Source organism: Grammomys surdaster, unplaced genomic scaffold, assembly GCF_004785775.1.
Source record: "Grammomys surdaster isolate TR1022 unplaced genomic scaffold, NIH_TR_1.0 62, whole genome shotgun sequence".
NCBI classification, from domain to species: domain Eukaryota; kingdom Metazoa; phylum Chordata; class Mammalia; order Rodentia; family Muridae; genus Grammomys; species Grammomys surdaster.
The window spans coordinates 14,320,082-14,345,191 of NW_021604564.1; the positions used below are offsets into that span (position 1 = coordinate 14,320,082).

Below are 25,110 nucleotides of genomic sequence, written 5' to 3' on the forward strand. Positions count from 1 at the left end.
GGAGAAACTAAGATATTCCATGACAAAACTGAATTTACACAGTATCTTCCCACAAATCCAGCTTTACAAAGGATAATAGCAGGAAAGCTCCAATACAAGGAGGGCAATCATACCCTAGAAAGAGCAAGAAAATAATCCTTTTCCATCAAACCCAAAAGAAGATAACCACACAAACGATGTCTCCACTATTAGCAAAAATGACAGGAAGCAACAACACCCTCTCCTTAATATCTCTTAGCATCAATGGACTCAATTCCCCAATAAAAAGGCATAGGCTAACGGACTGGATACGCAAACAGGACCCAGCTTTTTGCTGCTTACAGGAAACCCACCTCAGTGACAAAGACAGACACTACCTTAGAGTAAAAGGTTGGAAAACAATTTTTCAAGCAAATGGTCCTAAGAAACAAGCGGGAGTAGCCATTCTAATATCAAATAAAATCGACTTTCAACTTAAAACTATCAAAAAGGATAAGGAAGGGCATTTCATACTTGTCAAAGGAAAAGTCAACCAACATGAACTCTCAATTCTGAATATCTATGCGCCAAATACAAGAGCGTCGACTTTCATAAAAGAAACCTTACTAAAGCTCAAAACACACATTGCACCTCACATAATAATAGTGGGAGACTTCAACACCCCACTCTCAGCAATGGATAAATCATGGAAACAGAAACTAAATAGAGATACAGTAAAACTAACAGAAGTTATGAACCAAATGGACTTAACAGATATCTAGAGAACATTTCACCCTAAAGCAAAAGAATATAACTTTTTCTCAGCACCTCATGGTACCTTCTCCAAAATAGACCATATAATTGGGCACAAGACAGGCCTCAACAGATATAAGAAAATTGAAATAATTCCCTGCATCCTATCAGATCACCATGGTCTCAGGCTGGTCTTCAAAAATGACAAAGAGAATGGAAAGCCCACATTCACATGGAAACTAAACAACACCCTACTCCTTGATAATCAGGTAAGGGAAGAAATAAAGAAAGAAATTAAAAACTTTTTAGAATTTAATGAAAATGATGACACATCATACCAAAATCTATGGGATACAATGAAAGCAGTGCTAAGAGGAAAATTCATAGCTCTAAGTGCCTACAAAAAGAAACTGGAGGGAGCATACACTAACAGCTTGACAGAGCACCTGAAAGACCTAGAACAAAAAGAAGCTAATACACCCAAGAGGAGTAGACGGCAGGAAATAATCAAACTCAGGGCTGAAATCAACCAAATAGAAACAAAAAGAACTATCCAAAGAATCAATAAAACCAGGAGCTGGTTCTTTGAGAAAATCAACAAGATAGATAAACCCTTAGCTAGACTAATCAGAGGGCAGAGAGACAGTATCCAAATTAATAAAATCAGAACTGAAAAGGGTGACATAACAACAGAAACTGAGGAAATTAAAAAAAATCATCAGATCCTACTACAAAAGCCTATATTCAACAAAATTGGAAAATTTGGATGAAATGGACAATTTCCTAGACAAATACCAGTTACCAATGTTAAATCAGGACCAGATAAACCATCTAAACAGTCCCATAGCCCCAAAAGAAATAGAAGCAGTCATTAAAAGTCTCCCTACAAAGAAAAGCCTGGGACCAGACGGTTTTAGTGCAGAATTCTATCAGACCTTCAAGGAAGACCTAATTCCAATTCTTTTCAAACTATTCCACAAAATAGAAACAGAAGGTACACTACCCAACTCATTCTTTGAAGCCACAATTACACTCATACCTAAGCCACACAAAGACCCAACAAAGAAAGAGAACTTCAGGCCGATCTCTCTTATGAACATTGATTCAAAATTACTCAATAAAATTCTAGCGAACCGAATCCAAGAACACATCAAAACAATTATCCATCACGATCAAGTTGGCTTCATCCCAGGAATGCAGGGTTGGTTCAATATTCGGAAATCCATCAGTGTAATCCATTATATAAACAAACTCAAAGAAAAAAACCACATGATCATCTCACTAGATGCTGAGAAAGCATTTGACAAAATTCAACACCCCTTCATGATAAAAGTCTTGGAAAGGTCAGGAATTCAAGGTCCATACCTAAACATAGTAAAAGCAATATACAGCAAACCAGTAGCCAGCATTAAACTAAATGGAGAGAAACTTGAAGCAATCCCACTAAGATCAGGGACTAGGCAAGGCTGCCCACTCTCCCTCTACTTATTTAATATAGTATTGGAAGTCCTAGCCAGAGCAATTAGGCAACACAAGGAGGTCAAAGGGATACAAATTGGAAAGGAAGAAGTCAAAATTTCACTATTTGCAGATGATATGATAGTGTACTTAAGTGACCCCAAAACTTCCACCAGAGAACTCCTAAACCTGATAAACAACTTTAGCAAAGTGGCTGGATATAAAATTAACTCAAGCAAATCAGTAGCCTTCCTCTACTCAAAAGATAAACTGGCTGAGAAAGAAATTATGGAAATGACACCCTTCAAAATAGTCACAGATAATATAAAATACCTTGGTGTGAACCTAACCAAGCAAGTAAAAGACCTGTATGACAAGAACTTCATTCCCCTGAAGAAAGAAATAGAAGCAGATCTCAGAAGATGGAAAGATCTCCCATGCTCATGGATTGGAAGGATTAATATAGTAAAAATGGCTATTTTGCCAAAAGCCATATACAGATTTAATGCAATCTCCATCAAAATTCCCACTCAATTCTTCTCAGAGATAGAAAGAGCAATCTTAAAATTTATTTGGAATAACAAAAAACCCAGGATTGCGAAAACTACTCTCAGCAATAAAAGAACTTCTGGAGGAATCACCATCCCCGACTTCAAGCTGTACTACAAAGCAATAGTGATAAAAACTGCATGGTATTGGAACAGAGACAGGCAGGAGGATCAGTGGAATAGAATAGAAGACCCAGAAACGAACCCCCATACCTATGGTCACTTGATCTTTGACAAAGGGGCTAAAACCATCGAATGGAAAAAAGATAGCATTTTCAACAAATGGTGCTGGTCCAACTGGTGGTCAGCATGTAGAAAAAGCAAATTGATCCATACTTATCTCCTTGTACAAAGCTCAATTCCAAGTGGATTAAGGACCTCCACCTAAAACCAGCCACACTGAAACTAATAGAAGAGAAACTGGGAAAAAGCCTGGAATACATAGGCACAGGGAAAAAGTTCCTGAACAGAACACCAATGGCCTGTGCTCTAAGACCAAAAATTGACAAATGGGACCTCATAAAGCTGCAAAGCTTCTGTAAAGCAAAGGACACAGTCAATAGGACAGAGCGGCAACCAACAGATTGGGAAAAGATCTTCACCAACCCTACATCTGATAAAGGGCTAATATCCAAGGTATACAAAGAACTGAAGAAATTAGACTCTAGACAATCAAAGAACCCTATTAAAAAATGGAGCACAGAGCTGAACAAAGAATTCTCAACTGAGGAAGTTCGAATGGTTGAGAAGCACCTAAAGAAGTGTTCAGGATCACTAGTCATCAGGGAAATGCAAATGAAAGAAACAACACTGAGATTCCACCTCACACCAGTCAGAATGGCTAAGATCAAAAACACAGGTGGCAGCACATGTTGGCGAGGATGTGGAGAAAGAGGAACACTCCTCCACTGTTGGTGGCATTGTAAACTGGTACAACCACTATGGAAGGCAGTCTGGCGGTATCTCAGAAAATTGAACATAGTGTTACCTGAGGACCCAGCTATACCACTCCTGGGCATATACCCAAAAGAAGTTTCACCATACAACAGGGACACATGCTCCACCATGTTCACAGCAGCCTTATTTATAATAGCCAGAAGTTGGAAAGAACCCAGATGCCCTTCGACAGAAGAATGGATGCAGAAAATGTGGTACATTTATACAATGGAGTACTACTCAGCTATTAAGAACAATCAGTTCACAAAATTCCTAGGCAAATGGATGGAGTTGGAAAATATCATCTTGAGTGAGATGACCCAATCTCAAAAGAACATACATGGTATGCACTCACTGATAAGTGGATATTAGCCCAAAAGCTCACAATTTCTAAGAATCTACATATAGACCACATAAAACTCACATAAAAGAAGGAAGACCAAAGTATGAATGCGTTGGTCCTTTCTAGAAGGAGTATCAAAAGTTGCAACCAGAACTCCCAAAGTCTAAACCAGAGAGCACAAAGGGAGGGACTCATGCACCTGTATAGGGAATTGAGGGTGACCTTGTTAGACTTCAGTGAAAGTGGAGGGCCAAGGTCCCCGAAAGTTTGGATCCCCTACTGTGTGGGAATTCGAGAGCAGGGAGATGGGACTGGGAGGATGTTTGGAGCACACCATCACAAAAATTAGGAGGAGGGGGTATGGGATAAGGGATCTTGGGGGAGAATGAGAAAGGAGATAACATTGAAAGGTAAATACGTATAATATCCAATAAAAAACCCACACAGATAAAGGATTTTTTAAAAAAGGGAGTTTACTTATTTTAAATTAATTTCAAAAGTTTCTAGGAGTTGCAAATTGGCTAAGATCCTATTTTAAGCTCTCCACAAAAGAACTTAAATCTCTGTTCAATATTCTCAAGAGAGAGGTAAACCCTAACTTCCTCAACAGTTAATTGACAGAAGAGAGGTAATCTCACAAAAAGTAGAAAAAGCTATTTCTAATCGATATATCATATAGTCTGATTAATTGTCAGTGGAGCTATAAAAGTCCTTTGACAAAAGATTATTAATATAGATTTATATATCCTTAAATAAGGTCTTCATGACTCTCTGAGTGTGGAAGGAGCAACTGTTGGCACTTCTGCCCTGATTTTACAAGAACTCTGAAAAATTGGCTTTAAAAACAAAAGAGGGGGAATGGTACCCCCTCAGAAGGAGTCCCCCTGAAATACTCTCCATCATGCCTTGTTCACTTTTCTCTAAAGCTGAAAGCTCATGGCAAATCTCTTGCTGACCATGTTGGTGACCTTGGGCACCACCAAGACCAACAAAACTTTGCCACAGATATGGGGAAGGACCCTCATACCCGTAAAGGGAATGCCCCAGACCCAGTTCTCTTATGGAGCCGAGGACTGATATGCCTGTCCAATACCACAGAAGGCACAGCTAACCGGCTACCACAAATATTAATGAAAAAAATAGATACTCTCACAAAGCCAGGCCCAACCATAAATACGATGAATAACAATTTACATCCAGGGAAGAGAAATCTCCCTGAGAATCCCCTTCTTTTTTCTTTCCAGGTAAAAATGAATCACCCGTGATGCCTGCTATTAGAAATTCTAATCCAGATGGGCCAGAAGCCAGGATCCTCGCCCTTACCCTCACCCCCTACCTTTTCCCACCTGCACAAGGTTCCCTGAAGCTTGGCAACTGCAAGATCCTGCTTGGCAACTGCAGATAGACTCAAAGCAGTGTACCATATCATCTGAAGAATAGCAGGGAGACCATAACTCAAGCAGTGTACCATATCTTCTGAAGAATAGCAGGTTGCAGTCCTCCTCGCCCCCACGAATAACTAGGACCTGCCGGTCAGGTCAAGTGGCACCCAGACGTGGGGCTCGAGGCACGGACCCCTCTGGACGGACCCTCATTGAGAGGATGTGTGCACGACATCAAGATTGAGAGAGACAGAGATCGTCGCCCGCGACCTGTCATCCACGGAACCAGGTTGATGCTGCCATCAAGAAGACGGTTGAAGTTCATTACCATCAGCCGAAAATTGAAGAGGATCCAGAAGTGACTCCGCAGGAGACTGACACAGCTGCCAGCTCCCCTCCCTCCCCCTACGGTTGACCCCTAGACTTCCACGCCCTCCAGAAGGGTTCCTGGTATGCCTGGCTTTGCCCTCGTTTCTCTCGCTAGAGAGCTTGGCCTCTTGATCACCACAACAAAAATTGGCTTTTTCCTAAACCAAGGCCGCCCTTGATATGGCCGCTAACATTGGGGAGCCTTCCTTTATGACAATATTACACCCCAAACTGACAAATGGTTGGTAACTTGAACATTTACAAGGGACTAGGATGGCTGTGAGTTAGCCTAATGACGGGATTATTGTAGGTCCACTTCCCAGGGGCCCACCCAATGCAGCCGAAAAGGAGTGTGTGGTGCTGGGAGTGGGTGCAGCCTACATGGCCTAAGACAGGGCTCTCACCCTCCTTTCACCCACATCGGAGTCCCTTGACGTTGCCCATCGTCGACAGCCTAAAACCTTCGACCATCGATGTGACTCGTCTCACATCAGTGTTTTGGGGTTGTGAACTTGTCTAAGACCCCCCATAATTAGACATCCAAATTCAAAATTCACATAGTTGGGATTGATCATAAGATGCCTTCTCTAACTAAACAGAGAAGGGGGAGATGCCAGAAGCCAGGACCCTCGCCCTTACCCTCACCCCCTACCTCTCCCCACCTGCACAATGTCCTCTGAAGCTTGGCAACTGCAAGATCCTGCTTAGCAACTGCAGATAGACTCAAAGCAGTGTACCATATCATCTTAAGAATAGCAGGGAGACCATAACTCAAGCAGTGTACCATATCTTCTGAAGAACAGCAGGTAGATCATAATTCAAGGCAGTGTACCGTATAGACCATGACATGTTTCAAGGCACAGGCCAAGAAGATTTTGTACTTTTCCACCACCTGGCCCCTCTTACCCCCTCCCCTTGTAAAACATGCTATAAAAAAGCATTTCATGTTAAAAAAAAAAAAAAGAAATTAAAAAAAAAAAAAAGACAACAGCAAGTAAGTTAGGCCTATAGTCCAGGGCAAAGTCACTAAAACACAAAGGATAACAGAGTTAACTGTCATCTCTATAAAAGATCTGGGGGTAAAAAAAAAAAAAACCTGACCATTTTCTACACGGAACTTATTCAATGTAGACATGTTTATGAAAGAATCTTGATTCTTTCATCCAGTAGCCCTGGCAAATACACACACACACACACACACACACACATTAAAAAAAACATAACTACAAGTTACACACAATTAAAAATATAGTAGGTCTAAGAACAAATATATATCCACTGATAAAATCCAAGTTACATTTAAAGCTCATTACATTTAGTAACACAAATAGTTAAAAGGTTTCAGAACTATGGAAAAAGTTGACATTACTAATTGTTATCCTTCACCAAGAAACACTACCTGTTGCAGTAGTCAACCACAGACTCCCTGGTTGTAAATAAAGCTTCCTCTCCTTTCTTGGCCTTTGCCCACTTTGAATCCAAGAGGCACTCCACTGCTTTTGAAGCTACAGAAGAAATTTGTTATTTAAAATTTAGTATACATAAACTTTTATCTTATGAAATCATGTTATAAATGTAACATTCTGATAACAGAAAATAAAACAGAATATCAAGTCTAATGACTATAATGTTCTTTATGTCAACCTGTGAACATATTGATAAGCATCTTCACAACAACGTTGGCAAGTAAATAATATTATTTAAAGCAAGATAAACTAATAGAGAAGTGTTTGTAAAAAATCCTTTCAAAACTATTTGTTTAACCACAATAATCACAACAAAAAATAACCCCAAACACCTCCTTCTTCCCTCAATGGTAACGAAAATTCTCATGTTATTATAACTACTCAAGAATCACTCGGAACAACCTACTGCTGTACTAGCAAAGAAACACATTAGATTTAGAGATTAGCGTGTCTCTTTTTTCTCAAGTTTTAACGAGTATCAAATTCATTAATAACACAAAAAGAAATCTATTCTGTATATAGAAACTCAAGTTTAACTGTTAAAACAAAAAATACAACTCCCATTTATAAGCTATTGGGCTATATTATAGATGATATCAGCTAATCATGAGGTTGAATAGATGATATATGAACAATGTCCCTTATTAGTTTAGTTCCATGCAATCATACTATGTGAACAAAAGGTAGTATTTTATAACAAACATTGAAAATAAGTCTTATTTTTAAATTTCCAACAAAACCAATTATAAAGCACTTCATCGTTTTACTTTTCAATCATAAAGACTGAGATAATCAACTGTGATATACCCATCACTCAGCTTCAATAATCACACATGTAAGCTCTTTATAACTGTTATGTATCTAAATATAGGTAACTTCATAGAATTTGTACAGTAATAAGACTACAGATGTAATCCTACCAATAAAATAATCAACCCGATGACCCATCATATTGGTGGATTTTGTTGGACAGTTGAATCGAAGATATTTGGCTACAGCCTTTTCTTCTTTAGATGGTTCACCAACTTCCTGCAACATAGGAATATTAATTTAGTGTGGTTATAATACTAAAGAGTAATTTTGCACAGCTGTTCTATAAATCTTCTCAAGTGTCAGATAGGTCTTGCTTTCAAACCTTCCTTGCAGCAAACCTGATAATTGATACAAAAGACAAAAATCGACACTCTTAGTACTGTCTTCTAAATACAAACCAACAGGGCCAAAGGCTGTCCCATATGATGGCCTCAATTACTGAATATTAAACTGCTTTTCCAGTAATTGTATAGTTTTCCTTCAATTTTGTATGGTCTCATTTACTACTCACAAAGCAATAATTTAAAGGATGTTGCCAACAATGGCTGCCTAAATGTTAAAGTAAGTATCATAAATAAATGCTATAACCATAGTCAAACATGTGCACTGATGCATAACAGTTTGTAAAAAGTCCCTAATTGACCAACGATAGCAGCCTCTAAGTAGTAAGCATAAGAACTGATATGCTCTGGACTGGCACTTAGATCCTTTTTTCTTCCCTGGGATCAAAGATGCTGTCTGGGCCTCTTCCCCAGTAGGACTATGGCAGATATGGAAAAGCAGAAAAGGATATTCTTATTAATGGTAGTGTGGTAACAAAGAACAGTTCTAGAAAAACTGCTCTATCATTTTCTGTGTCTTTCCTTCTATGTTTGTCCCCAAATTTTTTATGACAAACTCTGCTACCACAAGCTATAGTTATTTGTGGAAATAAAAATTAAAAGTTCAACCAATTCTCTTTTATAATAACAACAACATATTCCAAATATATTTTCCTCATTCAATACATCTGCTGTCAACTTTCAAGTTTATCCTGGTAACTTGTTACCAGGATGAACTTAACTTGAAACTGAGGGAAGGAAGCCTCATTAAATAAGGAAGTCTCAATAAATGAAAGTAAGTCAGTCATTCATTCAAACACATATTTCCTGAGTGTTTATCCTATAATCTTTGGATGCTACAATATGTATTAGAAAGGCAAGATACCTGTACTTTGTTACATAAATACCCAAAACAGCAACTGCTATTTTCGAAAAAGGAATGATAAATAAAAATATCTTAGAAGTACACAAAGTAGAAGCAAAATTATCAAGTATACAAAAAAGATGTTTTACATAAAACTTGATTTTGAAAGGCAAGTTCTGAGTACACTGAATGAACAGCCCAAACAATGAGGTTGAGAATGAGCACAACTCTAACAGAAATTAGTTATCATGTAGGGAAGTTAAGTTAGTGAAAGAAAATAAAAAGTCCTTAAAGGCAAGCTGAGAAACTTTAACTTTATTCCACAAGAAGCAGAAAAATGACTACATTTAATAGAACAGAAATAGAAAAGTAACTTAAATATTTTTTTTTTTTTTTTTTTTTTTTTTTTTTTTTTTTTTTGGTTTTTCAAGACAGGGTTTCTCTGTGTAGTTCTGGCTGTCCTGGAACTCACTTGGTAGACCAGGCTGGCCTCGAACTCAGAAATCCGCCTGCCTCTGCCTCCCAAGTGCTGGGATTAAAGGCGTGCGCCACCACCGCCCGGCTTAAATATTTTTATGATTGTAGGCAAGACAAACAGGGAAAAGACATGCAAAGCAGGATAGTTAGAAGATGATTATAGCAGTCAATTGTGATATGATGTTGTCCTAAGAATAGGAAGGGGATGAATAGTTTGAAACATTTCAACCATAGAGTACATAGGATTAATGGTAAAGAATAACTGCAGTGAGTAGATACAAGATTTCAGATTTCTGTGTTAACCAATAAAAAGGAAACACAAAGTTGGGTGGGTAGAGAGAGTCAGGGATGGATCCAGGAGGACTTGAGGTGAATATGTTCAAAATATTATTTTTTGAAAAGGATACTTTTCAATAACAGGAAATGTATAAGGAAGGGATGGGTAAGGAACAGAGAAGAATCATCATTTTTGGCATGGTATGTCAATACTTACACAAACCTTCAATTAAACAATTTACAGATCACGGAGAAGTGTGCTCATTTCCTAAATGCTGATCAAGACATCACACATAAAATCAAGATGTAAATATCAAGATATGAAGAAAACTCAGAAAAGTTGATTATGTAATAGTAAGTCAGACGCCATTAAGTATCTGCAAAAATTTTAAAAATTTCACTTTAACAAATTAGTCAGCTTTTCTCCCAACTCTGTATTTTCCTTGATAAAGACACTACTAAACAACAATGGACAGGAAGACTCAAAAAAAAGACACCTGAGTAATTTTTTTCAAGTGGATACAGACTTCAGTTGTCTACTGATATTCTCCTTGAGTGTAAGTGACTAGTACTAGTTACCACAGTCAGCTCTTAGTGAAGCGTCTGCTGCTGTTTTAGTATCAGAAAGACTCCATCAGAGAGTCTGCATTAGCAGAGGCAGTAGAAGTTGGTTACACAGGAGATCCTGTGTGACTGCTGCCTCCTGCAGCCTAAACAGCATAAAATAGGCTTCCCTTGTTTACAAACCGGACTACAGTATACTACCTCCACTATTTGCTGCCTTTTACTGTGAACAGAATACTTCGCTAACTTCTGTGCTAGACTTCTAACAAGAAATGAAAGCCTTTTGAGGGTATTAATAAATGCTTATAAAACATACAAAAGTGAGCTCATCAATTAAAATTAATGAACTTTTTAACTCCATGAACTCTCACAACTATCTTTGAATGAGGATACAAAGAACCAACTAGTCTGGGATAGATTGTCTTTGCTTTGCATCCAGATACTAATCTATTGTTAATTACAACCCAAAATTATTTAAACAGGAAGTCTGATAGAATACTGATAAAGACTTTAATAAATATACTTTAGAAAACATCAAAACCCAAATACTAGAATGAAATATAAGTTGCCATTTGTAGTCCATTTGAGGAAAAAAAAATCTAGAACAAGCCATGGGCCTGCTTTATTCTGAGAGACTTTCAAATAGAAACTAAATAGAAATAGAGTTATTGGTCTATCAATAGTGGAATGAACAAAAGAAAAACATGTCTTAGTTTTTTGTACAAGTGAAAAAAAGTAGCATAAGTGTTTATGAAAATATTAACTGCAGGTCAATAGAAGATATTGTGAAAACCAGAGGGGACCTTAAATAAATTATGTGCTTAAAGTCACACAGCTCTGTAAGCTAACAACAGCAGTATCATCTCCAATTTGCTTCTGTCATACTTCCTATGGCAACAGGTTTGTTTGCTATGTAACTGCAAAATTCTCTATTAAGCCTGGTATGTTGGGGTGGGAGGTGGGAAGATGAACTTTCAGACTTAGGACTGGATTTCTGGGTTCTTTCTCTTTCCTTCAGAAGGGCCCAAGAAATCAGACCTGTAGTCTGGTTGAACAGTCCCAAATATTTTTCTTCTCTTTCCTGGACGAGGCATATAAGCCCATGACAAGTCAGGATTTTACTTCCAGGGAGACAGATGGGTACAACAAAAATAACTGATGAAGGTTATACAAGTTCTAAGATACAGAGTCATCTGAAGATTTCAAACTGAACTAGATTCTAAATATAATCAGAACACTATATGGAATGATTCTTTGAGAAGAAGTAAGCCAAACTAAATCTTTTAAAATAAAAATTTATATTCAGAATTTGGGGAGGTAGAGTAATAGTTCAGTGGTTAAGAGTACACTGCTCTTGGAGACGACCCTAGTCTCTTCCCAGCACCTGCACTGGGTGGTCCACCAATACTTATAACCACCATTGCCAATTCCAGAAGATCTGATGCCCTTTTCTGTCCTCAGTGGGCACCTGCACTAAGGTATACACATCTTCACAAAGATACACAGACATATACAAAACTAAATATATTATGTATGGAGATTATATGTATAAAATTTGGGATTAAAGTAATGCAAAATTTATTTATTTATTTTTTTAGTCAATGATGAGGTGGAAAGAGTATTCCACTGGGAATCAGATGACTAGTCTAAATCTAATTTTCTAACTTAAAAGGCAATCCTAGTTCAAGTCACATAACCTCACTGGACATCAGTTTCTCATTAAAATGAGGGTGAGATCAGTAAACTCCAAGCCTACCACTGTTTCTACATGAACTGAACACACACTGCGTGTGTGTGTGTGTGTGTGTGTGTGTGTGTGTATGTGTATATATGTGTGTGTGTGTGTAAAGGAACGGACAATTTTAGGGGTCAGTTTTCTCCTGCAACTTTGTGGGATCAAACTCAAGCCATCAGACAAGTGCCTCTGTCCCCTGAGCCATTTCACTTCATGAGCATGAACTTAGGACAGAGGATTGCAAATAAGTTCTATCAGATTTTTTTCAATTTTTAAACTCAATGCTTCTAGTGCCTTGTTAATCTACAAAGTCACCATATTTCCTATTCTTAAACAAGACTTTTAAAGAAGTATTAGTTTCAGCAACAATCATTCTTGTCAGAGAATCTGTTGTTAAAATTTTATAACACAATGTCAATGAAAATGTAAGCTCACTTCAAAGTTTCAGTGACCTGATCTGAGTCCAAGGAAGAGATGTGATAATGGGACAACTCCAACTTGCATCCAACTCTGTTAGGACACCAAATTCTAAAATTATTCTGTCCTGGAAAAAGGAAATGAATTGGCTCCAAAAAACAAAACAAAACTCACTTAATTGTTTGAATCAAACATCCCTTCACTCCCAAAAGTCACCGTAAATCAACCAAATCTGACTTTAAACAGAACATCAAGTAACAGGAAACTCACCAGATTGTATAAATGCTTTTGCTTTAAAGTCTTTGAATAGATTTTTTTTTCTGTAATAAACTCTGAACTTTGTCATTACATTTGATCATTTTATCTCAAGTGATACCAATATGAGAATTTTTGATTCTCGACAGGAATATAAGAACTGAGGAATTCCCTAGCATAGTTGGAAGAGGCTGAAGAAATGTTTCAGTGGTTAAAAGTACATACTGCTTTCCCAGAAGACCTCACTTTGAATGCTAGAACCCTGTAACGCCAGCTCCAGTAGAGCTGACACTCCACTGCAGCCTCAACTAATGCCTGCACTCATGTATACATAACTACACATGTACATATGTATGTGTGTGTGTGTAGGTAAAAAGAAATTAAAAAAATTTGTTGGGCTATATAAAGGTACTCCTGTAAGATCTTCCACAAACATTCTATATTGACATTGAAAAACTTATTTGGATGGGGAAATTTTTAAATTTCATAATACCAAGCTGACTTTTAATAACCAGAGTCTCAAATGAACAGAGAGTAAATAGCTATATTTCATATCACTTACAGTCTAATGGTTAATTTACTGAGTAGATGGTTGTTAATTATTTGTAAGCTTATTAAGAAGTACTTAACAAAAACCAGTATAACCTAATTTTTTTATTCTGGTGAAGGAAGGCATTTTTAATAACTTTTAGTAAGTCATTAACTTAATCTTTTTATACCAATTCTACAATCCTAAAAACTTTTCTTTTTCAAAGGTAAACGATCCTTCTTCCAAATGCAGAAGTTGAGAAAAAAACAAAACAAAAACAAAACACCAATCAACCAACCAACCAAAAAAAAAAAAAAAAAAAACCACCTTGGTAATTAATTCATGGAACTACAGAACAAACAGGCACAAGCTAACCAACTTGTAGCTATGGTACTGAAGAGTGCCATAAAGCCTCTTTACCTACTTTTCTGTTTAACATAAGCTCATAACTGAAATATGGGCAGCGATTTAAAAAGTACACAATATTACCTTTATGACAATATTGAAGAGGAGATAAAGCTGTAAAATAATGTGTATTAAAGAGTAAAAAGTACAAATTTGTCCAGCCAAGAGTAAACATAAGGAGTACAGTTGGCACAAATTTAACAACTTCAATACAAATTTAATAAAATAACTATCCACGTTAGGCCATAATACTAAATTTCAAAAGCCTGGGAATAGCATAATTAGAAATTTCTATAGTCTTGACACTCTGGTTTAAAAACCTATGTGAATTTGGAATGTCTCTAATTCCCTTCTGTAACCTGTTCAAAATTATTTTGTCATGCCTGCCAATTTCCACACTTACTGAACACTGGTATCTTTCCCACGGTATTTAAATAGTTTTCAACTGTAACTTACATAGTTCAAAAGACCTGTAGGCCAAAAAGTTAATAAACCTTTTAAAACGAAAACCGAAAAAGTCATCCTAAGCGAGGAACAGAAAGACAAGAATGATTGTAACAACTTGTGACTGATACACCAACAACTTACTAGATGCCATCAACTCATGCCTTTGGCTTCTGGGTGAGCTCTTGAGGCACTCACAACACTGTTTAAGGTGCATCGAACAAAGGACACACAACTGGGAGAAAACTGCGGGGAAGAGACGCTCAGGTGACATTCATATGGGATGAGGGAGGCATACTATGTGGGGCATGAGGCTGACAAGCTGGCATGCGAGACGTTTCTGGGTGCCACCAGCCCATTGCAGCACCGACCGGGCAGGGTTTGTTTACATCGTGTCGCCTGGAGGAAAGCCCGCAAGCTTCAAGACGACTATTCGGTTAAAAGAACCATTGAGAGGGGGAAAGGAGGGCAGACGCCGCTTAACATCTGGAAGGAGTCCTCCGGCAGGGCCGGGGCCAGCTGACCGACGGTCTGGAAGCACAAAGAACCGGCGGCGGTGCCTCAGGTCAGCTCTCCTTCCACCCCAGTTACCGTGGCCTTATTATCGGGAGCGCCCGGGAGACTCGGAGGAGGGAGGGGAGGCCGGCGCCTGGCGTCCGCGCTCCGGAGGAGGCTGGCTCCCCGCGCAGGCCCGGGCCTCCGCCGCAGGAACGCGGAGCCGGACGCGGGATTCGAGCGCCGCGCCTCCTTCCTTCCTTCCCCCGCCGCTCCACAGACCCCTCGGCCGAGCGAGCGGCCGCTAGCACCGTCCCGCCTCGGGCCCGTCACGGCCCCGCGACCCCGCGGCGACAGCCTCCCGGCGCCCGGCCGCTCGGGACGTCTCCCCGTGTCCCTCCTCGTCCCAGCGCGCCCGAGCCCTCCGTCTCCACCGCTCCGCCGGGCTACCTGGATCCGCTTCTTGTGTCGCCTGCGTTCCGCCATGTTGGCCGCTCCGCCCGGTTCCTTCTGACGTGGAGCGAGCAGGGGAGGGGGGCGGAGGAAATCTCGCGAGAGCGCGGCGGCTCGCGGCCCGTTATGTAAGCCGCCGGGCTCTGGGCTGGGGGCGGCCGGCGCCTGGCTTCGGTTGCCTTCGCTCTGTTCCTGCGGTGGCGGACGATGGAGGCTGGCTTCCCCCGAGGCCGGCGCGAAGTGAGTCAGAACGCTGGAGGCTGGGAAGAGGCTTCGGCTCTCCAGCCTGACTGGACGTCGGAGTCACCTGGCTGGTGTGTAAATACATATCCTCGGGCCCCACCCCTCGGAGTCACCGCCGCCGGTGAGGCCTCTCCTGAAGAGAAGGACTGGACCATCGGGGCCCACAGCGTCCCCTGTGGCGCTTCCTGCCCCAACAAGCCCCGTCGCACCCCACTTCAGTTCCCTTTAAAAGTGGAAAACAACTTCAGAGTCGGACTCCTTTAATGAATGTGGAGGGTTACACAAAGGCTTGGGATGGGATGTCCATTCATCAGGTGACTCCTCATAACCCAGCTTAGAATTCAGAAGTCAGGAAGAGCCCGGGGAAGTTAAGATGGAAAGGAGCAAGACTAGTTGGGATGCAGTGGACTGCGAACCACGACTAGTCTGCTGACTTGCTATATGACTATTAGTTTAGAACCTTCTAGACCAAAGACATGGTAGTTAGGTGCTTAGATACATGTTCTGACGACATTGTAGCTGTAGAAAGTTGGGAAAATACAGAAAAGATAGAACCAATAAAGTTTAATTCTACCCTTAAAGTCAGTTAATCATTTAAAAATTTTTTTAGTCCTTTATATCCACTTTGTGTGTACACGGAATGTGTATATGTTGAATTTATACATTTTCTCTGTCCCCAAACATCATGGAATCTGGTAGCCTCCCTTTTTTTTTTTTCACTTTTTGCATTGTAAACTTAATTTCAAGATCCTTAAAGTTTTCATATATCTGACATAATAATATGTAATTGAAGCAAAGTGTGGTAGTTTGATGCCTGATCTTTTATGAAGTAAGATAGCTGAAGGTTGGTGGTTTTTGTTTTTAACTATGCAATTCTACTCCAAGGGAGCCATTTCTTTTCCTTCCCACTGTGATATGTAATTTGGCTCTGTGCTGTCAGGAAGCATAGGAGAACTAATAATTCTTACCTATTAACACAAAATTTGAAACATAAAATAACTTTTGTCTTCTCTAGTCCTTTCTACCCAAATGATTGTCAGGACCCGTCATAGGACAAGCTAATAACTAGCAGGTGATCTTCCTTAGATGGTCTGCCTCAGATTAACATAATCCACGACAGATTTGCTCCCAAAGTTAAAGCTCAGGAGAAAATCATTTTAAGAAAGATTCCTGCTATTAATATGCTTCTGTTATTATTAAACACATATAATAATCACTAGGTATTAGCCTGTCCTTTTAAGGAGATCACTGCAGATCTATGACGATGTAGTGTCTTGTAGAGATGCTATATAGACAAATCAATGACTTCTTAATTATGATCCTATAAGAATTCCTAAAATTATATTAGTATTAAGCTGTCAAAACTGCAGTGAGAAGTCTGCTAGTCTCTGTCACCAGTTAATTGCTTCTACTACTCAGAGCACATTCCAAAAGGTTGTAAAACAATTAACCAAAGGTCATAAAAAGGGAACTATGATTTATTATAGGTGCTAAAACAGAAGATGAAATGTTGACTGGCTTTATCTATACAAAACTTCACTAATAACTTAGTAATGTTTTTTAACTCTCTGTGAACCTGTGGAGCTGTGACAGGGTGAATATTTAGCCAGGTAATTACTCCTAATGGATATGCATGTAAACATTCTCTGTTGTAAACTTCTATTTCAACCTATGATTTGAATTTATGTGTAAACTTGTGATAAACTTTTTACCATGTGATCATATATTCTGAAAGATGTATAAGTGCTGCAGACAAAGAGAAGAGACAGAACTAGGCTGAGGAGAGCTTTTTAGATAGAACACTTTTTTAATCAGATCTGAACAGAACTTTTTAGAACAGAACTGAGGATAATATTTTTTTAGTCAGGACACAAGAGAACTTTTTTTTAGAAAGAACTGAACTCAAGAACAACTTAAAAGTATAGGCATAGCGTTGGGAGAAGGGGCATTGAGAGTAAGAACATTATTGTGACCTCAGAGCAGGAGGAGAGAGCTAGGTTAGAAGGAGAATGCAGGTGGGAATAACTTAGAAATTGTAGGTAACAAAAAAATTAAGAGAGCAGTGTGCAGAATGCAGAGGGACAGAGGAAAAAAGAAGCTGCAGAGAGCAGGAGGAGCAGGCAGCTTCTCCTCACCGTGGGACAGAACAGGTCCTTTCTTACTAACAAGGCAGGCTGAGTCCTAGTGAAAGGAACAAAGCTTTCTTCTTACAAACTTAGGTTTAATTCATTTAGCAGTAGAAGGATAGAAGCTTTTTCTTTCTCTATGCAATAAAGATTGGAGCTCATTTTTCATCCAGAATGAGTGAGTTCTTTTCTGCAGTGGTGTTTGGTCTTTTGCTCCAAATGCATATGTGAGTATGGGTGTGTGTGTGTGTGTGTGTGTGTGTGTGTGTGTAAGTATGTATTTATAAGACTGCATACAAGCTGGGCCCAACTGGTTTGAATGGAAATGTATAAATGCGCATGTGTGAATCTGTATATGAATTTGTGAGTTTATGTGTATTTGCTTATGTCAAAGTTTTTCCTTCTGCCAACAAGATTCTCTTCTTCTGGTTCAATAGAGGTTTATTGCTCCAAATTTCTCCCTAGCCTGACAATCGAGAGGCATCTGGACAAAAGGGAAAGGCTCTAACAATCCTTTACTTAATCTCCGGCTGTTTTAGGATGAGGTGCTAAATGCCAGAGACTGAAGTTTCTGGCCTCAGAGGAACACAGAAGGTAGATCAGCTACAATAGTAAAGTAAATTAGACTTAGATAAGTAAACTTTTAATTATTATACAGCAACCCTAAATATCATACAAAGTCTTAAGACAGAAGTCATGCTCTTCCCTCTCTGCTGCCTCAAGGAGAACTGACAAGAAAGAAGACCCCACTGGGGCTGCCCCCATGGCAAATGATGATTCTGTTCCATACTGCTTTATTTGGAAGACACTAGACTATTTTTTGTTTGTTTATTTTTTGTTGCTGGTTTTGTTTTGTTTTGCTTTTTGAGACAGTATTTGTCTGTGTAGCACTGGCTGTCCTGGAGCTCAGTTCTGTAGACCAGGCTGGCCTTGAACTCACAGAGATCTGCCTGCCTTTGCTCCCAAGGGCTGGAATTAAAGGCATGCACCACCACTCAGGGGACACTGAATTGTTTTATAAGACAGTTGATCTGTAAATGAAAACACTATTTCATTTAGTAGAGATGGAGTGCTTACTAAACTCAAAAGGTTAGGTTAGTCCAGTATATGGCAAGAAATGGAAATTCTTTTGTGGCTCTAGAGGAACAGATCAATTGAATATATATTAAAAGGGAATTTATTACATTAGGTTACATAGTAGCATCTGGATTGTCCAGCAATGGCTGTCTCCCACTGGAGAGGATGAAAACCCTTGTAGTTGCTCTGTCCATGAGGTTGGGTAGCTAAGCACCCCAGTCTGGTACTGAAGGCCTGAAGATTCCTAGAGGTATGTTGGTGTTTGGTACATGTTGGAATCTGGAAGAATCCCTGATATTATTGAAGGAATGCAGCAGCAGCAGAAGCATCAATAGGGTAGATGAACTTCCCGGTGGTAGTGACAGAAAGCAGGCAAGAGCAAAAGCTTCCTTCTACCTCGTTTTGTAAAGGTTTCCTCAGAAAGGTACCATTGGCACTTAGGATGGATCCTCCATTTCAGATAACCTGATGAAGAAAATTCCTGACAGATATTTCCAGTGGCTTACCTTTTAGTTGATTCCAGATTCAGCCGAGTAGAATACCAAGATTAACTATCATGAGCTCCCTCTTAAACTACAGCTTATTACCTTCAGAAGAGATTTAATGATTTAATGTACTGTCCTCATGTTCTCCTTGCCATTCCCTCTGGACCACAGTTTGGTTTCCTTTCTCTCCCTCCTATCCATATTTCACTTCTCAAGTTCAGTGTCTTCATTCAGCTGGCATGGTATTTAATATTAGACAATGTAGACTGTCCACATCTTCTCCATCTTGGACTTTATGATACACTATGTCTTTAATCCATCTTCCTTCCCCTCTTCTTTATTACCAAATCTTTGTTCAAAGACTTCTGCAGGCAACACTATAGTGTCTTTGAAAAGTGATAACTTATACTTCAGCTGTAGAAATCAATTTTTAAAAAGCATTTAAAGGGTTAATTTAGATGAAACAGACAAGAATTATGTCGATGGAGCAAAATTTGTGAAGGCAAAATATAGACAATAGAGGTTTAAACATTGAACACTCATTTTAGGGGAGGTCTGACATAAAGGCTCCATTTCCCCAGCAACACCTTTACCTTTTACTACATAGCTTTAATTTTGTTAACTACACTATTGACTTGGTCATGCTGGAAAGCTTGAAAGTATCCCAACTATGCCTTTCTGTCAGCTGTTCACTAGCCGGCTGATTATACAACTGAGATGGTTGGAATTCTTCTCTTCCTTATCATTGTCTTCATCAGGTTTCGGTTACTCACTGAACAATTACTGTGACAGCCTCCCAATTGTCCTCAGCTACCCCCTCTGCACACTGTCCTATCCTTTATATTCTTGGTAACCACTCCTTATGACTCCCTACTGTGTACAGCAGCATGAATAATGCCAGTATTTCTACATATAACCTAAGTTAAAGTTCTGGATCCCTCTTTGATTTATTACTCATATGAAATGGCTCAGTGCCTGTTTGTGCTGTTGGTGGTGGTAGTGAGGAATTTCTCTATATATATACATATATACATATACATGTATGGATATGTATATTCCTCTAAAAACTACAAGAGACTTTAATGCAAATTTTTAGATATTTATTCAATGTTAGGGGTTTGTTGCAGTGTTTTCCCAGGCACTGTGGAATGTAATAACTACTCAGGAAAACTATCCCTGCCCTCATGGAACTTATATTTTAGGGAAAAGAACAGATTAAAGACAGGAAACAAGTCGTGAAGTTTCTTAAAAGCCTTACAAGAGAAATGCAGAAACATGAAAGAACTGTTTGCAGGTGAAGAAGAGTAGGGTTTAACTGAAAGAGCAGTCCTGCTATATCTTTGACCAGATCAAGACATGAAAGAGAAAGGCCAAGCAGTGTCTATGGAAACTGTAACTACCGACAGAATCGGCAGTAGTTATGAAATCTACAAGGGGGGGATCAGGTTGTATTTGAGCAATAATAAGGAGATAGGTGGTTGAAGTAGATCCAAAAGAAGGGTGAAGTCAGGGATCAAGGTTGAAGGAGGTGGAGTTAGATTTACAGGATTTTGAAGACAGCTTTAATATGGGTTTTACTCTAAGTAAAATAGGGCTATCAGTTCGTTTGTCAGTGTGGATTATGGTGAATGGATGACATGGTCTATATTCTTCTAAGATGCTGGTTGTATTGAGGGTAGAGCATGGGAGCAGATGCAGGGATGAAGAAACTTAAGGTTAGAGGTTATTGCACCAAACGTGAGAGGTGAGGTCTTAAGTTGTGTGGCTGCTATAGATGTGGTAGGAAAATGCTTGGGTTCTAAGTTCTGAACAGGAGGGAAAGAGGAAAATCAAAGTGACTCTTAAGTGTAATGATTCTTGTAGGATGTATCCAGTAGCTTTTCTGAGCTATGCTAGAATGACCTTCCTCTTTGTAAAACACACGACAAAGAGTTTTGACTTGGTTAGAGGGATGAGCTTGCAACTTACTGAAGTGGGAAAGATAAGACTGGAAGAGGTTTCCTATGGGAAGGATGGGAATGAGGTATTTGGTGTTGAAAATGTGGTACTGATATGGAGAAGTCTAGACTTAAAAAAAAACACAAAAATGACCAAAAACCATAAAAACAAACAACAACAATACAATGAAATATACCATTGAAGAACTGTAATAACTACCATAACTGCCCTCTGAGAGCTCCACCTAGCAGCTGATGGAAACAGATGCAGAACCCATGGCCAAACTTAAGCTGAGCTTGGAGAGTCTTGTGGAAGATTGGGAGGAAGGATTGAGGGACCTGAAGGTGATAGGGATTCCAGAAGAAGACCTTCAAAATCAACTAACCTGGACCCTTGGGGGCTCTGAGACTGAATCACCCAACCTCCCCCACCTGCACATATGTAGCAGATGTGCAGCTTGGTCTTCATGCAGGTCCTCCAACAGCTGGAGTAGGCACTGTTCCTGAATCTATTGCCTGTCTATGGATCTCATTTTCCTAACTGGGCTGAGCTGCCTTGTCTGGGCTCAGTGGGAGAGGATGCACCTAATTCTTCATTGACTTGATGTGCCAGGGTGGGTTGATACCCAGGGGAGAGGGGTGAATGAGGGGAAGAGCTGTGTGTGTGAGACCAGGAGGAGAGGAGGTGCTTCAATTGAGATATAAAGTGAGTAAATAAATTAATGAAAGAAAGAGAAACCAGTGTATGGATTTAATAAATGTTGGGAGCCGACACCTAGCCGAAAGCGGCTATCATCTTTACAGCCATCTCAAGCCATATACCCAGACAAGAGACTTGTTTTCAACAGCCTACAACAATTGAGCACACTCTGATAATTATCTTGCTTTTCTTACATATCTTGTTTTATTGTTTAGTGCCCCCAGCTGCAGGGTGCACGTGGTAAAGTGTCTTCAGCTGCATTCCCCTGCTTGTGCTTATATATGCACCCATGATTTCCTTTCAATAAAGGTGAGACTTGAGGCGAGACTGGAGAAGAAAATAGATCAGACTCCCTGTCTTGTCTCCATTCTTCGAATCTCCGTCCCCACTCTCTCTCTTGCTAGGCCCTGACCCGCGGACCAGAGCAGCAGAAAGGGCCGTTACAAAGTTACAAAGCGGTGCTCAACGTGGGGCAGCAAGAACGAGAGACCCAGTGAGGGACATTACCAGAAGAAGGGTCGACTGAAAATTCAGAAGTGAAACAGAGGTGATTGCCGTGGGAACCTGCCGCGTGGAGACCAGTAGGTCATAGTAATGATAATGGGGCAAGAAATAAGTCAGCCTGAATTCAACTCTCTGTTTTTGTTTTGTTGTTTGCTGCTTATGTGTGTTAATTGTTTGCTTCTGTTTTGCTGTTTTCATGTTCAGAAGAAAAAGAAAAGCATAGAATCCAAAATACGACCAAAGGTTGAAGTAATCAATTTGTCAGAGCCGGATTGTGCTGACCTAGAGGAAGAGGCAGCCAAAAATTACTTCCCTGAATGGTCCTCTTCCTGAAGGCCCCCTCCCTGCGCTCCTCCACCTCCAGATGCTCCTGCTATAGAGATGGTGGTTGAAGATCACAGAAAGGAGTTGCAGGACAAAATTTCTTTTCTTAAACAACAAATTTCTTAAACAACAAATAGAATTAGAGGAAGAGTATCAGGACTTAATTAATCAGCTACAAAAATTAAAGACAGGGAAGAAGTCTCGAGAGGGCAAGGAGAATTTCTCAGGTCCTCTAGTTCCTCAACCCAGAGTCCAAAGGCAGCCCCTGTCCTCTGATTTTAGTACAGATCAACCAGAGGAGGGAGAGGCTGAGGTTTTCCCTGTATCAGAGACTAGAGACGCTCAAGGGGTTGTGTGGAGACATCACACAGGGTTTAATTTTCAAATTATTAAAGAATTAAAAAATTTGGTGGCACAATACGGTGCCACTGCTCTCTTTACTCTTGCAATCTTAGAATCTGTTGCAGAGGAGTGGCTGACTCCTGGTGATTGGAATACTCTAGTGAGAGCAGTTCTTAGCGGTGGTGACCATCTTATTTGGAAATCAGAGTATCATGAGAATTGTAAAGAGACAGCTAGGAGAAACATTCAGGCAGGTAATGGTTGGCCCTTTGAAGTCTTAGTAGGAGAAGGGCAATTTGCTTCTAGTGATAACCAGATGCAATATGACCCAGGCTTATTCGCTCAAATTCAAAATGCAGCCGTAAAGGCTTGGCGCAAACTCCCGGTAAAGGGAGACCCTGGTGCATCTTTGACCTCAGTTAGACAAGGGCCTGACGAAAGATTTTCTGATTTTGTTCATCGATTAATGACAACAGCAGGAAGGATTTTTGGTAATGCAGAGGCAGGTGTAGATTATGTGAAACAACTTGCATATGAAAATGCCAATCCTGCCTGCCAAGTGGCCATTAGACTCTATAGGAAAAAGACAGACCTTACTGGATATATCAGACTCTGTTCTGACATAGTGCCCTCCTACCAACAAGGCTTAGCTGTGGCAGCCACCATGCAAGGACAATTGGTAAGAGATTTTCTGGCAAGTAGAGACAAAAGGGCCTGTTTTGAGTGTGGCAAGCCTGGACACTTTGCAAAATATTGCAAAGCATAAAATGAGTTAACCCAGAGACAGCCTAGAAAACAGCCTGGCCTATGCCCATGTTGCAAACGTGGAAGGCATTGGCTAATGAATGTAGGTCCAGGACAGGTGCACAAGGAAACACCTTTTCACATAATCAGGGAAACGGGAACAGGGGCCAGTCCCAGGCCCCGAGCCAACACAAGCCAAAACAGGCTTATGGGGCAGTCAGTATCATACCAGCAAACAACAACCCCTTTCAGAACTTAGTCGGGCAACCCCAGGAAGCACAGGACTAGACCTCAGTTCCTCCACCCACACAGTATTAACCCCAGAAATGGGACCTCAGGCCTTACCCACTGGTGTGTTTGGACCATTCTATCCAAATGTGTTTGGCCTGATAGTGGGAAGAAGCAGTGCTACAATGCAGGGACTACAAATTTTTCCTGGAGTTATAGATAATAATTATCAAGGTGAGATTAAGGCAATGGCCAAGGCAATACAGAATATAGTCACCGTTCCTACAGGAAGGAGGATAGCTCAACTATTGTTACTTCCATTGATTCCTACTAATCACAAATATAAGAGTCCTAAGAGAGGGGATCAAGGCTTTGGTTCCTCTGATGCATACTGGGTATAGCCTATAGTTAAACAAAAATCTATGATGACAATATTCCTCGATGGGAAGGCATTCCAAGGTTTGGTTGATACAGGAGCTGATGTGATGATTATCAAACGAAGCCATTGACCTGCCACCTGGCCTCTGACCCCAACTTTAACCAATTTAAGGGGTATTGGCCACAGTCAAAATCCACAGCAAAGCTCTAAGGTGCTGACATGGAAAGATAAAGAAGGAAATACAGGGAATATACAACCCTATGTCATCCCGGGCCTTCATTAATCTCTGGGGCAGAGATCTATTATCCCAGTTGGGATTGATTATGTGCAGCCCTAATGAAGTAATCACGGCTCAAATGATAAACTCTGGATTTTCCACAGGGAAAGGATTAGGGAAAAGTGAAGATGGGATTACTCATCCTATTGAGGTCCATGGTAACCCTGGAAGAAGAGGCTTGGGGTATTTTTGATGGGGGCTATTGATTCAGCTGCACCCCTAGGGCGTTGTGCTGATCCCATCACCTGGAAGGAGGACTCGCCCATCTGGGTGGATCAGTGGTCCCTAACCACCGAAAAATTACAAGCTGCTCAATTGCTAGTGCAGGAGCAATTACAGGCAGGACATTTAGAAGAGAGTGACTCTCCCTGGAATACCCCAATATTTGTCACTAGGAAAAAGTCAGGAAAGTGGAGATTGTTGCAAGACTTGAGGTGAGACTTTGAGGAGAGACTTTGAGGAGAGACTTTGAGGAGAGACTTT

The 25,110-nt window shown here is 40.2% G+C and overlaps 1 protein-coding gene across 2 annotated transcripts in view; it reads right to left on the reverse strand.

Annotated features, from left to right (window-relative positions):
- Window positions 1–15,376, reverse strand: part of Sec62 (SEC62 homolog, preprotein translocation factor) — a 32,193-nt gene extending 16,817 nt beyond the window's left edge. For both annotated transcript variants that reach the window (XM_028763680.1, XM_028763679.1), the window contains exons 1-3: window positions 15,259–15,376; window positions 8,134–8,242; window positions 7,147–7,252 (exon numbers count right to left, since the gene is read on the reverse strand). In XM_028763680.1, the coding sequence (XP_028619513.1) occupies window positions 7,147–7,252; window positions 8,134–8,242; window positions 15,259–15,294 (251 nt within the window). In that variant the 5' untranslated portion in view covers window positions 15,295–15,376. The remainder of the gene's footprint in view (window positions 1–7,146; window positions 7,253–8,133; window positions 8,243–15,258) is intronic.
- Between the last annotated feature and the right edge of the window lie 9,734 nt (window positions 15,377–25,110).